The sequence below is a fragment of the Budorcas taxicolor genome, chromosome 20, assembly GCF_023091745.1.
Source record: "Budorcas taxicolor isolate Tak-1 chromosome 20, Takin1.1, whole genome shotgun sequence".
Classification (NCBI taxonomy): Eukaryota; Metazoa; Chordata; class Mammalia; order Artiodactyla; family Bovidae; genus Budorcas; species Budorcas taxicolor.
This window is the reverse complement of record NC_068929.1, coordinates 8643214-8661133: the sequence shown is the minus strand read 5'-3', so window position 1 is coordinate 8661133 and position 17920 is coordinate 8643214. Positions and strand designations below refer to the sequence as shown.

Here is a 17920-nt window from a genome sequence, read left to right as displayed (position 1 = left end):
TGATTTATTGTCAATTCTGGCTCTTCTTGCATTATAAAACTAGTACTTTTGAAACCTCTGATGGGTCATAACTTTGCTAAAGAGAAGATGGTCATCTTTCTCCATAATTGCAAAGCATTTTCATTTTTACATTTATAAACACTGGCAAGAATATTCTTTGGATCACTTTTGCAAACACACCTGATTTTGTCATTTGTCCCCTTCAAACAGTATCAAGAAAATTTTGTTAAACAAACACCACAAAAGGTAAAAGAACATTGGTTCCTGCTTCTTTGAGCAAAACAGGATGGTCCCGGTTCTTGTTGCAAAATATTGGGTGATGAAATCATTCTTGTTGAATGACTAACTGGATGAGAATATCATATTTTTTCTTTGTCCTCAAAAATATATTGTTTATTTGTCGATTCTGGAGTGTGAGAAAACTCACCTAGATTATTGTATGGTAAAATTCAGGGTCTGAGACTTCGCTTACAAAGTGAATTTTACTATTACCGTTAGAGTCAACATCGCTATTGTCTCTTCCGATTTGTCTAACTACTGTAAAAAAACATTTTCCTTTGTCATTTTCTTCTCGTCACCATTTTGTGCAGGCAATGACAAATTCTCTATTCTCATGCAATGGAAGCAATAATAATAAAACTACAAAGATGGTATCTTCTAGCCTCTTTTAAACTTTCTTGAAAGATGATGTAATACTCTAAGCAATGTCATAAGAAAACTGAAGGGTGATGCAATCATGATGATTTATTTCACTATGGCATCATCTTTCTGGATGGTGATGCCATCATTCTTTCATTTTCTTATTATTTTAGTATTTTTTTAGTATAATTGGTAATAATTGATGGGCAATGATAAAATAATCCCAAGGATGATAAAATGAAAAGTGCTTCAAGATATAAGAAAAATCAGATTCCACAAAGTCTTAGATTTATAAATGGCCCCAATGGTCCTACATGGTACATTCAAGATAGAATGGGTTTTATTCTGTTTTCGTTTAAAAAGTAAATGTTCTCTTTGATCTTTGCAAGATTTATTTTAAAAAAGAACCAAAATTATGAAATATTAACCTTTACAAATATTTAGAACTCCTCAGAAAAAAAAAAAACTAAAATGAAAATTTAGTTCCATGGACCCTGATGGCATACTGCTGGTTTAATCATATTAACAGATTTGATCATTTCATGAAGATTTTCAAAATCTGGCTCGCTGGAAAATTGCCCCCCACACACACACACAATAAAACAACAACTCTTCCTTTACTCACAGTTCTCCGACCAAACCCATCAGAGAGAAAGCGCCGCAGTGCTCCAAGGCCAGAGGGGCTCCCCTCCAGACCCAGGAGCACTCCTCGTAGAGATCCGGCAGATCCTGGGACACTTCCTCCTGGAGTTTTGTCTCTGCACACAGTGAGGAAGCAAAACTCATGACCCGAGGAAAACAGAGATGCCAAGTGGAATACTATGCAGGCTTCAGAGCAAGGCACAAACAAAATTCAGACCATGATCGGATGCCTGGTGATTACGGCTTTTGATTCTTTACAGTGAGGAGACAGTGTTATTATTCTCTTGGGTTTTTAAAAAATTCTCATTCATCTTTTGTGTTTCCAATCAGTCCACAACTATGGTTTGATGATTAATCTACAACATAGGGGAAATGTGCAATTCACAAAAGTGGTGTACTCCAAACCTTTGGGAGTTGGTTATTTTGGGAACTCAGGATAGTTCTTCCTCCAATAAGCAATACTATAAATGATGGTGAGGTTTCCAGAGCAGCCCCACAAAAGTCTTCTTAATTCACAATGTTATTGAGGCCCTGGACTTTTGCTGTAACGCCAATATACAGCCTCAAAGATGGATGATACAGTCTCCCTTCTCTTGAATTCCATTTAATGAAACAACCCGTTCAATGAAGGAAAACAAAGGGAAAGATAGAGACTTTTTAGGGAGAGACCTCTCCTTATTTTGGAGGCTGGTAGCAGCATCTTATTGTTATTTTGTCTGGCCAGTTTCACGTGGACAACTTCTTTTGACATTTCCCCTCACAGAGATGTGACTCAAAGGGGCCATGACAGAACAGATATGAGGCTCACATCAAAGCATGGGGAGGAAAAGCAAAAAGTTTGAATGAGATTTCCTTGATGGGGTGATTAAAGCATGTGGTTGCAAGGAGGAGACTGTCTAAATCTGTATCAACTTACTTGCTAAGGAAATTGAGGAGAAGGTGGAAGACCCGGTGTCCGTGTCTCAGGTCTTTGAGCCTGGAAGAGAGGAGAGTCCACTATTTGGACAGGCAGTTCCCTCTCTGACCATAAGGTGGTGCCATCAGTCCAGACAGTCGGGCCCCCAAGGGGGCGTGGCTTGCAGGAGGAGGAGCTCTACACGTGGAAGCCACGTTTTCCACTCTGGCTTTTGGAACCAGCCACCAAGTATTAACATCAACCTACACAACACTGCCTCATCATTCAACAACTTCCCATCCTCCAAGGCACCACCTGCTCACACCCAAGTAAGAACATCCTTCTAGGCATAGCAATCCACATCAAGATTCCAACTAATTACTTACCATTCCTCTCATCCATCCCTTCCTTTAGTGTCAGCTCTGGGCCGCTGACCTTTTCCTAACTCCAAAAGGGAATCTAGTCTAAGAGCATCCTGGAGTTTCAACCTTAAACGCCACCAGGATGAGATAACAAAATCTTCTCTGGTGAGCACAGATTTATTCACAAAGGCCCTGCAACCAGGCCCCAAACGTCCTTGACAGCTTTATCTTGCATTTGAATACCAAACTGGGCAACTCCTTTTCCTCATATGAAATGCATCACGTCCTCTCTGTTCATTTACCCCTGATGGTCTTCCCTCCTATGATACCCTCTGTTCCTTTTCTGCTTGTCAGTATCCTCTCCCCTTTCAAACTTAAACCCGAATGAACACCCTCACTGTTTGGTTTTAATTGGTGAATTAGAGTGAGAAAGGAAAACTTGGGTTCCATGCATTAACCACAGAAGCCCCCAGATGTCACGAAGGGAGCCTGCCTCATCCTTCCCACTGCCAGTTGGGTCTTAAACTGAGAAGGAGGGCCCATCCAGCCAAGAACCCTTGCTGAGTCTCAGGGCAATACCAGCTGGACTGTCCTTACATCTCCAAAGGCTCAGTTCCCACCTAGTGAGAGACCAAATCTGCAAGCACAATGCATGGTCCAGTGTCTGTCCCCCATTCATGTTTCCTTTACAGTAATAATATCATTATTACTGCCCCTTACCTACTCCCTATTGTCACCAGCCACAGGCTGCCAAACCAGGCCTGAGTTATAAGGCTAGAAGGAGAAAGGGAAGATCACAGCACAGTCACCAGCCTGAGCCCTTCTCCCTACTCTGACCCCAGGCCCGTGGCCTCGACTGGTAATCCCAGTACACAGCCTCCTGCTTCTGCAGAATTTTCTCAGCCCTGATGGGACAGACTGGGATGGGCATTCTTCTCTGGATGTCTGGCTCTGGCCAAGTAGTCTGAATATAAAACTCTTAAGAACTGGCAACTGTACTTGCTATACCTCAAATCCAACTACCGCTTTTTTTTTTTTTTCTATTTTTTTTTAGTTCTAAAAGGGGCAGGTGGCTCAGGCAGGAGACACGAATGTCCCCTGTGAAACTGGAGCAAATAGCATCAAGATGAATTTTTCTATTATGCAGGTCCTCTGAGGGCAGTCCCAGGGCCTTGTGGTGGCACAAGGCTGTGCCCCAGCTCTGGGAGGCAGGAGCCCAGAGACCTGCATCTGCCTGACCCCTGCTCCAGGTGGTGGGCCAGCCTTCTAGCAAGAAGACCCAGACTGTCTGCATCCCACAGAGGTGGGCTTGCTCCCACCCACTAGACCTCTCCTGTTTGTGTTGCTCAAAGAGCCAAGAGACCAGACGCCCTTTTTCATGCCGATATCACTCACGTTCTCACCTACAGCAGAGGCTCTCCAAGGAAAGAAAGCCTGCCCAGGAAATTCAGAGGCTTACGGACTTCGTGGGAGGCCAGACTGCTGTTGGTTTTTTGCTATATTTTGTCTCTTAAGAATCTACAGGACATAGTGTTTCATAAACTAATAAAGGAAATAAATACCCGAACAAAAGCAGAGTGGGAAGTGCGCACAATCTATTATTAATATAATGGACTTGTACCCCACCTCCTTCCCCCAAAAACTCTTGAGGGAAGATGTAAGTGTTATGGGAATCATGGGCATGAGTGGTCAGTTTTTTGTCACGATGCAGACTCAGACCTTCAAAGTGACCCTTTGTTGGGGTTCTGAAATCGGGTGGGGATGGTGGACAGCAGCTAGCTCCCAGGCGCTGCAACCCCTGGGAGGGCCTACTCGAAGGTGCCTTTCCCACCCCTCCTATCATTCCTCCCACCTCTGGGCCGCTGGACGCTGGACAGCCGCAGCCACTGGTCCCACCCTGCCCCCATCCCCGTTCCTAACGCCCTCCTGCATCCGGGACCTCGGGAGGGGAGCTTGGGAAGTCGAACGGCTGACAGAGGACGACCTGGCCCCGGCGTCTCCGCACCCCTTCCCCCAACGGTGTCACAAGGCTGCCCCAACGAGGCGCTCGGTGCGCCCCGCCGCGGAGACCCAGAGCCGCGTCGCCGCGGGCAGTGGGTGATGAAACCTCCGGGGCGCATTACCGCAGAGGGCGCGGGCTGGGAGCGGGGCTGGGAGCGGGGCGGGGGCGGGGGTTGGAGCTGGTACCCAGGCTCACCTGTTCTCCTGCAGGAGGGTGGAGACGGCGGGGGAGGGGCGAAAGCGCGTCACCCGGGGTGAGTGGCGCAGCGCTCGCGTCCGCGCCCTCCCCCTGCCCTACGAGCCCCCAGAGCTGCGCCGTCGGACTGACGGTGCCCGGAGCAGTTCCTGTCCCCGGCCTCGGCGCGGGGGAGACGTGAGCGTGCACACGTACACACACAGCGGGGGAAGAGGCGCTCCCAGCGGCGCCCAACTTTCTCCCTGCTTCCGCAAGCCGTGGGGGAGAAAGCAGTCGAGGGCAACCCAGCCCCGGCTGTGCTTGGGGAGGGAGCTTGAACAAGAAAGCAGAAGAGATGGAGAGAATTTCCTCGGGTTCTGCTTTCAGGCTTTGGGGATTTTTTTTTTTTTTTTTTTTTTTACCTTTTCCATCCGATGAATGAAGAGTAAAAGGAACACAGAACGCGGCGGCGAGTAGCGCTTTGGGAAAATGGAAGAGTGTGTTTGGAGACGCGTAAAGTTGCCTTTCAAGCTCCAGCCTCTGGGGCACGCGATGCTCCGCCGAGGGCTGACTCAGGGCTGCCCGGGCCTCCCTGCCACCCGCCTGTAAATGATGCAAGTCCAGTCTCTCACCTGGATCCTTGCAGCCCAGCCCAGAATCCGTCTGGACTGAGGGAGGGGCAAGAATCTGACACTGAAGGTGTGGCAAGGCCCACCACAGCGGGGCGAAAAGAGGAAGATAGGGCAGCCGCTCAGGCAGAGTCCTGTATCTAGCGCTTCTGCTCCTATCCTAAAATAGTTTGGAGGATTTTTTGTTTTTAATGCAAAACATCACACCGCCAGGAATTCCCATCTGTGCCCAGCTTGCCCCCAGCACCACTGTGTCCAGAAAACTTCTCCAATCTGTCAAGGCCTCGGGGCTGGGAATCTCAACTAAATTACAAAAAGCAGAAAGAGGAAACTTTCCCAGCCCTTTGCGGGTGTGATGCGAGCCAGGAGCCCAAGGGGGTTGGAGGGGAGGGGGAACGCTGTCCCAGCGCAGACCAGCCCCTCTCGCCTTTCTTTAGCTGCAACTGGAGCTGGGATTCGCTTTTAGTTAAGTCCGTTCGGCCATTGCCTTGGAGGACCCGCACACGCGCATGTATCTCCGGCCGCGCTCTCACACACTCACACACGCACGCAAACGCGTGGCCGTCGCCAGGTCGGCAACTTTGTCGGGCGCTCCCAGCGGCGCTCGGCTTCCTCCTGTAGTAGTTGGGCGCAGGCCCCGCCTCCCGGCCGTGTTGTCAAACGGGCGAGGGTCTCGGATTGGTCCAGCCGCCGGGACAACACCTGCTCGACTCCTTCATTCAAGTGACACCAGAGCTTCCAGGGATATTTGAGGCACCGTCCCTGCCATTGCCCGGCACTCGCGGCGCTGCTAACGGCCTGGTCACATGCTCTCCGGAGAGCTACGGGAGGGCGCTGGGTAACCTCTATCAGAGCCGCGGCCGCGAGGAGGGAAAAGGCGAGCCGGGAGGAAGAGTGGGAGGAGGAGGGGAAACGGCGGAGGAGGAGGAAGAGGCGGAGGGGAGCACAAAGAATCCAGGTCTCCGGGCTGGAGGTTTACACCAAGAACCATGTGTGCCGAGCGGCTGGGCCAGTTCGTGACCCTGGCTTTGGTGCTGGTTACCTTCGATCCAGCTCGAGGGACCGACGCCACCAACACCCCCGAAGGTCCCCAAGACAGGGGCTCCCAGCAGAAAGGCCGTCTGTCCTTGCAGAACACAGGTAAGTGCGTGCGCCCCCGCGGCGGGGAGCTGCGGGGAGAAGACATCCCGCACCCACGCAGCGCGCCCCGGGCGCTTCGCCCAGAACTGGGCGCCCACCCTGGGCTGTGCAAACTCTTGGGGTGGAGCGGGGCGTGAAGAGGAAAGCGCGCGGCAGAGCGAGGTCCACACCGGGCTCCGCGAGCCCGGAATCCGCACGTGCTGGCCGGGTGATGAGATGGCTGGGGCAGGACTTGTTGCTGTCCTCCCGGGGTCGAGGGTAAAGGAAGCACCGCATGACGCGGCCAGGGTCGGCTCCAGCGTCCCCGGACGGGTTCAAACCTCCCTGCTCCATCCTAACCGGCTTGCAGGAGGCACGGAGCGTCCCCGCTACCCGGCTGCGCCCTGAACCGAAGAACTTCTCTACCCAGCCGGCGGGCCGCGGCAGGACTACTTCTCCCCCTCCTCAAAAGATCCCCGACATCCAAGAACTTTGTAGGCGAGACAAATTGCATGGCGAACTTTCCCCCTTGTGGGTCATTCCTTTCGGAACGGGCAGGGGCGGGTGGAGTAAAGCGTACCTCTGCGGTGCCGCCTCCGTCCCCGGCTCCAGAGCAGGTCAGCAAGAGAAGAAATGGTGACACGGCCCGAACCGTGCGCCGCAGCTGCTCGACCTGCTCTCCGTTTACCCGCGAGCTGCCAAGCACAACCAGGCGTGCAGGGCACGGGGCTGGCCCTTTTCCCAGCCCCCGGGAGAGGAAGAAAATCTGCCTAGCGCTTCTTCGCTCTTCACGGCCCTCCCTTTATTAAGGGGGCCTGCGAACCCAGCGGTGCTGTGCGTGCGTTCACCGCACGAGCAGGAATGCACGAGTGCCCATTAGGGGCGCCGGGAGCGAGTGAACCGCGGCCCTGCGCGCTCCGGGCCGGCGCGCCGGGGCCGCGCATGGGACCGTCCGGGAGTCTCCCACCTCCATAGGCGGATGCCAGCACCCCCAGCTCGCTCCCCGCTCGTCCTAGGAATCTCACCCACCTTTCCCCTCCCAGAGATTTCCCTGAGAATCAAACGTGATTTTCGCTAGTTGGTGACTCTCAACAAATACACGCCCCTCATTCTCTCGGCAAATTTAATCTGAATGCGGATTATCTCCTCCGACCCGCCCTTCTTCCAAAATATACTCTTCTGGTGTAATTTTGTGGTTGGTTTAAGTCAGGGAATTGGGTAGGGGGAGGGAAGGGAGAGAGGCTCTGCAGCCTGACAGTTAACTCCCTCTCAGCCTGTCCTTTCAGAGACGCGAATTGGGGCCACATTCTGCGAAGGAGGGCAGCGGACACCCGGGTCTCGAGAAGTCTAGGGTATTAAGCGACATCTCACCCCAGATCTCTATTAAAAAGGAACCTCGAACTGCAAAGGTTGCGTTTCTGCAGACTAACCCCTATCTGACTCGACTCCTGAGCCTGCTTGCAAGCAAACCGCAGTTTCCCTAGCCTGGTATTTTTAATGCGAATGGTTTGGAGGCGCTGCCTTAATAGGAATTTTGTTTTGATTTTTAGGTGTTGAATCATAAAGCTAAATTGAAACTGCTTTCTGGATGCTCTCATTTGGGGGTCAGGAAGGAAATGGCCGTGATTTAATAGCAGCAGCTTCATCCAAGTACAGAAGAGTATTTCATTGATGAAGGACAGAAGGGAAAGACCAAGCTAATGGGTTGAAATTTTATTTTTGTCAGTGGGTTTAGAAAGCTGAAATATCTTCAGCTGTCAAACTAAGTATTCCCACAAATACTTTAATAAGATGAAAAGGATGAAAAAATGGAGTGTTCTGACCTAACTTCTCTTGTGACTTTTGTAATGTAGGTCTGGCTAATTTTTACAAATATTTACAAATACTAGTTATCTTCATAAGTAGGTTAAGTAATGAAATTTTATTTCCTTGGTTTTTGGATCCCGAAACAGTCATTTCTAACACTTTTTCTTAATTTTCCTTTTAGTCATTACTTTTATTTCAACCAGCCTCTCTTTGCATTCCCCAGCATGGCAGAGAATTTTGTATATGATTGTATGTAATTCTCATTTTAGCGGAAATCCAGCACTGTTTGGTCAACGCTGGCGATGTGGGGTGTGGCGTGTTTGAATGTTTCGAGAACAACTCTTGTGAGATCCGGGGCTTACATGGAATTTGCATGACTTTTCTGCACAACGCTGGAAAATTTGATGCCCAGGTAAAAACCATATTGAGCACCAAGAATGTTTTGGGTTAGCAGAGCATGACTGAAGTGTTCATTGGAAAAACCTGTTAACAGAGTTTCCTAGCTGATCGTCATGGTGGGTTTTAGTGCTTGCCAGCATGGAGAAGGCAATGGTACCCCACTCCAGTACTCTTGCCTGGCAAATCCCATGGGCGGAGGAGCCTGGTGGGCTGTAGTCCATGGGGTCGCTAAGACTGGGACACGACTGAGTGACTTCACTTTCACTTTTCACTTTCACACACTGGAGGAGATGGCAACCCACTCCAGTGTTCTTGCCTGGAGAATCCCAGGGACGGCGGAGCCTGGTGGGCTGCATTCCATAGGGTCGCACAGAGTCAGACACGACTGGGGTGGCTCAGCAGCAGAGACCTTCCAGGTGTGCAGCAGGGTGCCAGTGACTCCCCACTCCACTCCTGGGGTCCAGCTTTCCGGGCCTGTCATCTCGGCCGAGTCTTCCTCCACTCTTCACTGAGTTTGCATGCACAGAGTGGGATGGAGACCAAGCTGAACAATTATTTGAGGATTCTTAGCAGAGAAAACTCACAATAAATAATAAACATCTTGTAAGGGACAGACTGTGTCTGGCTACCCAGAACCCAGTCTGCGAGGACCATGACATTAGGCTGGGGGTAGAGCAGGGAAGGCCAAGGACTCCAGTTAAACATGGCAAAAGCTATTTTCACCTAATAGGCAAGAATAAGAGAGACACGAAATTTGTAGAAATTCGTCATCTCCTAGAGGACATGTGGGCAGGCAGCATGGATAAATCAGGGCCTCCAGAGAGCAGACTTTTCTTCCTCCTAAGTAGCAGATCCTCCTCTCCCAACCTGAAAAGTTGGAACCCTGAATGAGTCCTGCTCTGTATAATAACTATAGTCAGGGCCTGACCCACTTCACTTATCCCAGGGTCCCCAGGGTAAAAGCCTAGATGCCGCATGAGTAGGAAATGAACCCAACAAGTAACCTCATGGCTCCAGTGCACACCATACGAACACATTTCAGGTGGAGTGGAGCATTAGGCTCATCTCCTTCATGTCCTCCCCAGCCTGTATATGCATTGTGAAGTCATTTCATTGGCGAGCCATGACTGTTTGGATGAGGCCAACAGTTGAGGTGTGATTTGTGAACATCACCAGTTACCATGTACTGACATCCTGTAGACAGCCTGACAAAGCAACGCCTGGGAACCAGAAAGGGATGCGACAGGGCTGGCAGCCTCCCCTACAGAGGATGTGGGGTGCCAGCAGGGGAAACCAGGGAAGGAAAGAGGAGGAAAGTGTTTGAACTCCTTGAGATGCCCTAATAAAGCATCCCTTCTGGATTAACGGGAATTAGGAAACGTAATAGGAAATCCGGAGGAAAGATGTGTATTTCAGGGCAATCCCACAGGATGTCAGGGAAGAATACTGAGAACAGATTGCTGCAGCCCTCACATAAATTCATCTTCCTTTTTTCCCTCAACCAACAGGAGTACGTTCTCAAGTTAGAAGCATCCCTTTCAAGTCAGGTCTCAGCCCATAACTGCTTAGTCAACCGGCACACCCTACCCTCCATCCTATTTGGCTCGCACTGGCGCGTCAGAGGAAAGGGAATCACCATGAGGTGGCTTTTCAGTGATCAGACTCTATGAGTAGACCTTTCAGCTGCTTCTACAGGAGAGGACAAATAAACATGCTGGCCAGGTTCCCACTTCCAACCTAAACCCATTTACTTTCTCAACTCCGTTACTTCCAGGCCTGTCTAAAACACAGGGGTGACCTCTCCAATGACAGCTCGCTTCTGTAGAAGAGGGGGTGTGAGGATCCCTGGGTGGGTATCCCACGGTGCCTCTGTGCCCCGCGAGGTTGATAAGGAAGCTAACGGCCCAGGCTCGCCCCCACACCAACAGCTGTCTCCGCTCTAGGATGAGAACAATCTCATGGGGTTGCCAGGAAAGAGAACTGCAGGCCAGATGTATGCCTGGCTGCCTTCGCCACTCGGAGGCCTGGGGCGAGGGGGAGGGGCCGTCAGCCGGGCAGTTCAGGCTCCAGATGCTGGCAGGCAGTGTGCCAGGCGGGCCTTTTAGAGGCAGTAATCCTAACAGTTTAAAGGAGTCGAATTGCTTTCAAAAAGGAAAAGAATGCTCCTCCTTAAAGGCTAGGAGGAGGAGGAGAGAGAGAGTATGGGTTGGGGTCGGTGGGAGGCACTGAGGCAGGAAAGGCAGGCCCAGCTGGCACCCGACCTTCACATCACTAGAAGGAGCAGGAAAGATGCAAGATCTGCACAAGCAGGCACCTGGGAAGAACTCTCACCACGCACCGCCAAGGAGCTCTGGGCTTATGCCTGTCCAAATTTCCCTCAGGGTTTCAGAAACGTTGCCACCATACAGTCAACACTGGGCTCCCTTGAGGACAGAGGGCCACAGGAGCTGCAGGACAAGGGAGGCTAGTGGAGGAGTTTGGGAGGAAGGAAGCAACTGTGTCAGTCTCCCAGGTAACATCCTTTGGGGCTGAAGGCAGAGGTCTCACATCACTTTGGACAGACCTCCCAATGTGGCCTCAGCCTGTCACCAGCAAGGATGTCCGTCTGGATGGGGCCTTGAGGTTCGGGCGTCAGAAAAATCCCATGTAAGCCCAACAAGGGTCAGGCTGTCAAAGCATGTAATAAGGACTGGTCTCTTCCACCCCTCTCTCCCTCCCCTGTCCCCTCCGCTCTCAGGGCAAGTCGTTCATCAAAGATGCCTTGAAGTGTAAGGCCCACGCTCTGCGGCACAGATTCAGCTGCATAAGCCGGAAGTGTCCAGCCATCAAGGAGATGGTGTTCCAGTTACAGCGGGAGTGCTACCTTAAGCATGACCTGTGTTCTGCTGCACAGGAGAACATCCGGGTGATGGTGGAGATGATTCACTTCAAGGACTTGCTGCTGCATGAGTGAGTGCTGCCCTGTGGGGGTGGGTCGGGGGTGGGGTGGGGTGATGCTGCAACGTGGATGGAGGGAGGAGAGGCCTGCTGCGGTCCAGAGACAGTCTTCTTCAGTCTGATGGGTTGACTTGTAGAGGCTGAACTCTCCTGTTAAATGGGAGGTTGTGGTTTACCACGGAAAGCTGCACCGACTCCCCTGAGCATCCCTTTCCAGCTGGCCTTCAGGAAAAGCAAAAGAAATTTCCACCATCAGTTTCAAAATCCAAAGCAATAGCAACAGGGAATCTTTTTCACTGAGTGTGAAACGTGTGGGATTCAGGAATACCTTTTGTCTTCCCTTCAGCCAGGATCCCAAAGGTTCTGAGTGTTCCGAGTTGCCATGTAGATGCCCCAGCAGATGGCCAAGGGCTGGTAATATATACTGAGTATGTACTGAGTGCCCAGCATTGTGCTAAGGCTTCATATGAATTTGTCACTTGATCGTCATGACAGCACCATGCGCTAGGTGCCATTCTCATCTCCATTTGACAGATGAGAACTGAGATTCACTGTGGTAAAGGTCACACAGACAATGATGGCGGAGCCTGGCAGTGCAGCTCCAGGACTTACACTCTTAAATACCAATAGCTTTCCCCCTTGCCTCCATAAGCTCTGCTTTCCCTTAGAAAGTCCAATTCACCTTCTCCAACATTCGTGCCCTCCCAGAGAAAATGCAAAACAAATGATAAAAACATTAATCAGCTAAACACCTTTATGGCAAAATGAGGGGATAGGAACATACTCTTTAGAAGACTTGCAATTCAATCATAAATCCAGGACATCTTCCTTTAAAAACATACAATGGCTCCTTTCTTGGGGACTCAGGGCAGAAAGTAAGGTACTGGCTAAGCAGCCCAGTACAAGTCACTGCACTGTTGGTCTTTGCCCAGTGACTCACTGGGCCAAATCAGTAGTTTTATCAACCCTTGCTCCTTAGTTCATGCCATAGCCTCCCTCAACTATGTCACTAAACAGGCCACGCCCCATGCCACCCACACCACTTAGACCACAGAGAATAGCAGCCATCACCTGTCACTTGCAACACCCCTGGTGCAGTGTTAGAATTATTAGATACACCATGAATCTCTATAGGCAGCTCTTGCCAGGAGCAAAGTGATGTTGCCTTTGCCTTGAGTTACACTGTGTTCTCAGTTGCTCAACCATGTCTGACTCGATGGGTTGTAGCCCACCAGGCTCCTCTTTCATGGATTTTCCAGGCAAGAAGACTGGAGCAGGTTGCCATTTCCTACTCCAGGGGATTTTCCTGACCTAGGGATCAAACCCACACCTCTTGCATCTCCTTCATTGGCAGTCGAATTCTTTACCACCAGCACCACCTAGGAAGCCTGACTTATACTAATGCCCAATAAAATATTTTCTGTTCTTCCAAATCTCTATAAAGAATCAAGCCAACAATAGCATCAACAACAATAGCAATAACAATAACTGTCATTTTCTGAGTGGGCCAGGCCCTTGGCCAGGAACTTGGCCTAGATTATCTCATTTACCTTTCCCAACAGTGCTACAACCCAGAGAATACTAACCCCATGCAACAGAGAAAGAACGCGAAGCTAAAAAGTTAAAAAATCTTGCTCTGAGGTTCAATTCCTAATTTCCAACTTGGGAATTGGTACTTCTGAAGCCAGTTGTCAGGGATGGACCTCAAACCTCCTTGTCCTGGCCTCCATCCTCCCCACTAGACCAACTAAAGTCTCATTGGTCCCCAAGTGCAGCAGGATTTTTTCCCTTTTTTCAAAAACAGTCCCGTTACACAAGCAGAACACTGAGCTTTCCTTCCTCCAGGTGCCCCTGCAAGAGGCAGACACTCCACTGCTGAGAAGCTCATGAAGTTCATTTTTCCTCAACTTACTTTCCTCCATCAGAGATAGTTTGTTGGCTAATTCTGTAACACATTCTTGGAGCCAAGAAGACTTGTTTCTTTGGAAAAAAGTCTTTGGGAAAACTGAAGGTTTTGAGGGGTTTTGCCACCCCACCCCACCTTTGCATTTAAGAAGACAGAAAGCACTATGGCTTTCTGATACCTCCTCCATGGAAACATCGTCCATGGGACCCTTACTTCCAAAAGGCTCCATGCATCATTTAGAGCCCACATAGCCCCTACCCCAGCCTGCTCTGGAAATGTAGGTGGTCTACCCCAAAAGCAAACCTGGACCTTTTTCTTAAATACTCAGTGTGGCCACATGCAATTCCTCTGGCTAAGCCAGCAACTCTAGCTCCCCACACAATCCCACTGCCTTCCCTTTGGAAGCTGCAACTGCACGCTCTGTCAGCTAGCATTTAAAGCTGAACTGAAATTTCTTTCTTTCTTTTTTTTTTTTTTTTTAGTTTTTCTTAACTATCTTAACTGATTTGGGCACCAAAGATCCCATCAGTCCCCGAATATCAAGAAGGCCATTTAAGAATGTGTGACCTTGGCCACAGATAAGAAAATGAAAACTGAATTTGCTCTTCCCTCTAGAGAGAAGGAAATCATAGGCATCCTAGAATCCACATCACCCGCATCCCTCAACCTGACCCTCACCTAACCCCTAAAACACTCACATTCAGTTAAAGTGACTTCCTTCAAACGCCCTGCTCCCCTCACCCCTTCCCGTCCAACTTTCTCCATATCACCCGCTTGGCCATCAGACACCCTGTCACTGGGTGCTGGCAGCCTCCAGGCACATCCCCCTCCAAGTATTTTTAAAAACTCTTTAGCCTTGCTGACGCCCAGTGGAGAGAGCTGGGCTTTGTCATTAGACACGGGCTGAGCTAGCAGCCTGAGAAGGCACCATGCCAGCTTGAAATACAGCTTAGATGAACACACCCCTCCCCGTGGTTCACAGCTTTCTCCTCGGCAGAGAGTACCAAGGGCAGAAAAGAGCGTGGGGTAGTCCAGCCTTCTGGGATCCGCCTCGGGATTCAGCAAGCTCATCTGGCAACCAGGATGCCCTGCTGAAGGAGGCCAAGAGGCAGTCCATGGATTCCCAAGAGGGCCCCTCCTCTCCCTACTCTGGGGAAAGAAACTTGGAAAAAAGCATCCCCAAAAGACAAATGCTTAGTCTCCGTGATCTGCTTATCTAGCCGCAGGAGGTGGCAGGCAGGATCAGGTGCTAAAATCCCAATGATGCTCTGGCAGACAGACACTCAGTGAACTTGACCTCCCTGAGGCTGTCAGTGCTAGTTTTCAAAAGACAGGAAAAAACAGACATGCAGGGAGCACGTCCCTCGTGTGACCATGCCTTCCTCTCTTGGCTGAAGTCAACTTGGGTCATCACTGTCCTTGTCACGGTTAGGGGCCTGCCTTCAAGACTTTCAGCACCCTGCCCATCAGCTGTGCCCAGACTCTCCGACTCCAAAGGCATCAAGTAAGCCTTAAAAGGCAGCTTGATCTCTGTCAGCCGGAACATTCCTCCTCTCCGCTCTCAGGCCAGCCCCAGGCCTTCTCAGCCCAGAAGCTTCCAAAAGCCACTTTCTCCCCCACCATGTCCCTGTTTTTCTATCTATGAAATGAGGACAGTTCACTCAATTACAACTTGAGGACTAATTCATAAAAATGGCAGCAAACTGCTTCACAAGTCTTCAAACAATCTGCCCTTCCTGCTGGGCAACAACGGCCAACATGCAGAGAAAAGAGTCAAATGGTCTGTAGCGCAGCGTCCCAGTGGTACAGGCTCACCGAGGAAAAAAAGGCTTGTTCCTATAAATGAGCTCACGTGCCAGAGTGGTTTCTTGCCCAAGGGGATGGCCCAGTGCATGATCAGAAAGACCCGGAAATTCTGCCAGTGAAGGCTGCTTAAGAAAGCTTGTTAGCCACCTGGAACATGCCAGACGCCTCCCCACACCTTGGGGATTTTAAGAGTCCAGTGAGATGTAAGAAAGGCTTGGTGAGTTGGCCAGGAGAGCCCATTGCTGGGGGCACCTTTTGCCAGATGGGCCCCAAAATAGGCACACTGCTCCGGCTTTCTGCACACACCTCCATCCCCAGGAGGAAGGTACAGAGTCATTCCTCCTTCAGCACTTTTCCTAAAGATGGCCTGAGCAACTGGTCCTCCCCCTGGGAACCAAGCATGCTTATTTCACAGACAGCTGGCTCTCGTCCCAAGCACAGAGGCCCCTCTCTGCCAGGCCAGCTCTCACCTCCCTTTGTGCCCAAGCACAGAGGCCCCTCTCTGCCAGGCCAGCTCTCACCTCCCTTTGTGGGGAAGCCCAGACAGAAAGAATAGAGCTGTTCAGACAGCCACTCCCCCGCCTCAGCCTCTGCCACCAAGCAAGGGAAATCTTGGTTGGAATCAACATCCCAGCCCCACCCTTCACCTGTTCCAGACACCTCCAGATACAAAGGAGAATGCATCCAGAAACTTCCCCAAACACCCTTCATTATCATAAGCCCAAAGCAGGGGCAAATACACACATGGGGTAAGTGGTTTTGGGCGAGCCTAACTTAGATTAGGCTTATCCAGGAGAAGGACACCCAGTGCAAAGCCAGCCAATCTCACTTCTCTGCCATAAAGACTCCTCAGTTTAGTATTTAAGGCCCTTCACCATTTGCCTAAGTAGTATTCCACTGGCTCCAAGACCCATTTCCCCTCCTGCTAAAATCCTCCTAGTTAGCACACCCTAAACAGGCCCGGGGACTTCCCTGGTGGCTCACATGGTAAAGAATCCTCCAATGTGGGAGACCTGGGTTTGATCCCTGGGTTGGGAAGATCCCCTGGAGGAGGGCATGTCACTCCACTCCAGCATTCTTGCCTGGAGAATCCCCATGGACAGAGAAGCCTGGCAGGCTACAGTCCATGGGAATTGAAGAGAGTCAGACGACTGAGCAACTACGCAGAGCACAGCACAAACGGGCCTGGAGCTCCCCTGCCGGCCTCATCCCCACAGCTGTGTGCCTCACTCCCTGGGGCTTCTTTCTAGGCTTCCTAGCACAGACACCTGTGTATTGTCAGGGGCCCTTTTTCGTGTGGCGGGCTCCCTCCCCCAGGCTCCAGTTCCCTCCAGTGCCTGGCAGGGAGCCCAGTACTCCACAGAATCCAGGTAAAGGCTTGCAGCAATTCCAGGAACATCGTTTGCCAAACCAAACCCGAGTCCAGCATCGGCCAGGTCCCTCCCCTCCTGTGGGTCCTGCCCTCCGCAGCCCACAGGAGGCGCTCTCCAGCCCCGGTCTCTCTCAATCCCCAGACCCTACGTGGACCTAGTGAACCTGCTGCTGACCTGTGGGGAGGAGGTGAAGGAGGCCATCACCCACAGCGTGCAGGCTCAGTGTGAGCAGAGCTGGGGAAGCCTGTGCTCCATCCTGAGTTTCTGCACCTCGGCCATCCAGAGACCCCCCACGGCGCCGCCCGAGCGCCAGCTCCAGGGCGACAGGGCCAAGCTCTCCAGGGGCCACCCCGCGGAGATGGGTCACCACCTTGCGGAGCCCAGCAGTCGGGAGACCGGCCGAGGTGCCAAGGGTGAGCGAGGTAGCAAGAGCCACCCCAGCGCCCACGCCCGGGGCAGAGCGGCCGGACCCGGGGCCCAAGGAACTTCTGGAAGCAGCGAGTGGGAGGATGAACAGTCTGAGTATTCCGATATCCGGAGGTGAAATGAAAGGCCCGGCCGGGAAATCTTTTCCTCCACGCCGTCCATTTTCTTCTCTCTGGACATTCCAAAACATTTGCCATTAAAGAGGGGGGCTGTCACTCGCAGGATGTGATGGGGATTGCGGACTTGATTGGAGGTGTGTTAGCGGCATGAACAGGTGAGGCGGAGGCTCCCTGGGCAGCGAGGGCTCGGTTGTGCCTGGTGTGTCCCGCATCCACACATCCCGACGGGAGGTCGGCCTCCTCGCAACTTTGCCTTCTTTCCATCCGCGGAGACCCTGGGCTGTGGCTTGCGGCTCCCTTTGCCATGGGAGGTGACGAGCGGGGCGGGGTGACCCGCGGGGGCTCGACTGTGCGCTTGGTGCTGGGCCCCGCCCCCAGCTTCTGTGCCGACCGTCCTAGCGGAGTGCAGCTGGATTCCGGCGCAGGAGTGGGTGTGCAAATCTCCCAGGGAATCGGGAGAAGGGTGGAGCGGGGGCAGGGCCGTGTGGGTGCTTGGTGCCAAACAGAAATCCAGTTTCTTGCATGGGACCTTGAGGTTTGGAGTAACTTGGGACGGGGCGGGGGATGTGGGGGCGGCGAGGATTCTAAGTGTAATTTCTGAGCCATTGTTCTGTCTAGGGGACCCTGCCGCAGGGAGTGGCCCCTGTGTGTTTGTATTTTAACCACTGCTTCGAGTCTCGATTTCA

The 17920-nt window shown here is 51.5% G+C and overlaps 1 protein-coding gene across 1 annotated transcript; it reads left to right on the top strand.

Moving 5' to 3' along the window:
- Positions 1-6292: 6292 nt before the first annotated feature.
- On the top strand, positions 6293-17661 carry STC2 (stanniocalcin 2). Its single transcript, XM_052659282.1, has 4 exons — positions 6293-6483; positions 8538-8680; positions 11405-11616; positions 16831-17661. Exons 1-4 carry the CDS (start codon positions 6333-6335, stop codon positions 17231-17233), a joined length of 909 nt encoding a protein of 302 aa, XP_052515242.1. The 5' UTR covers positions 6293-6332; the 3' UTR covers positions 17234-17661.
- Positions 17662-17920: the final 259 nt, after the last annotated feature.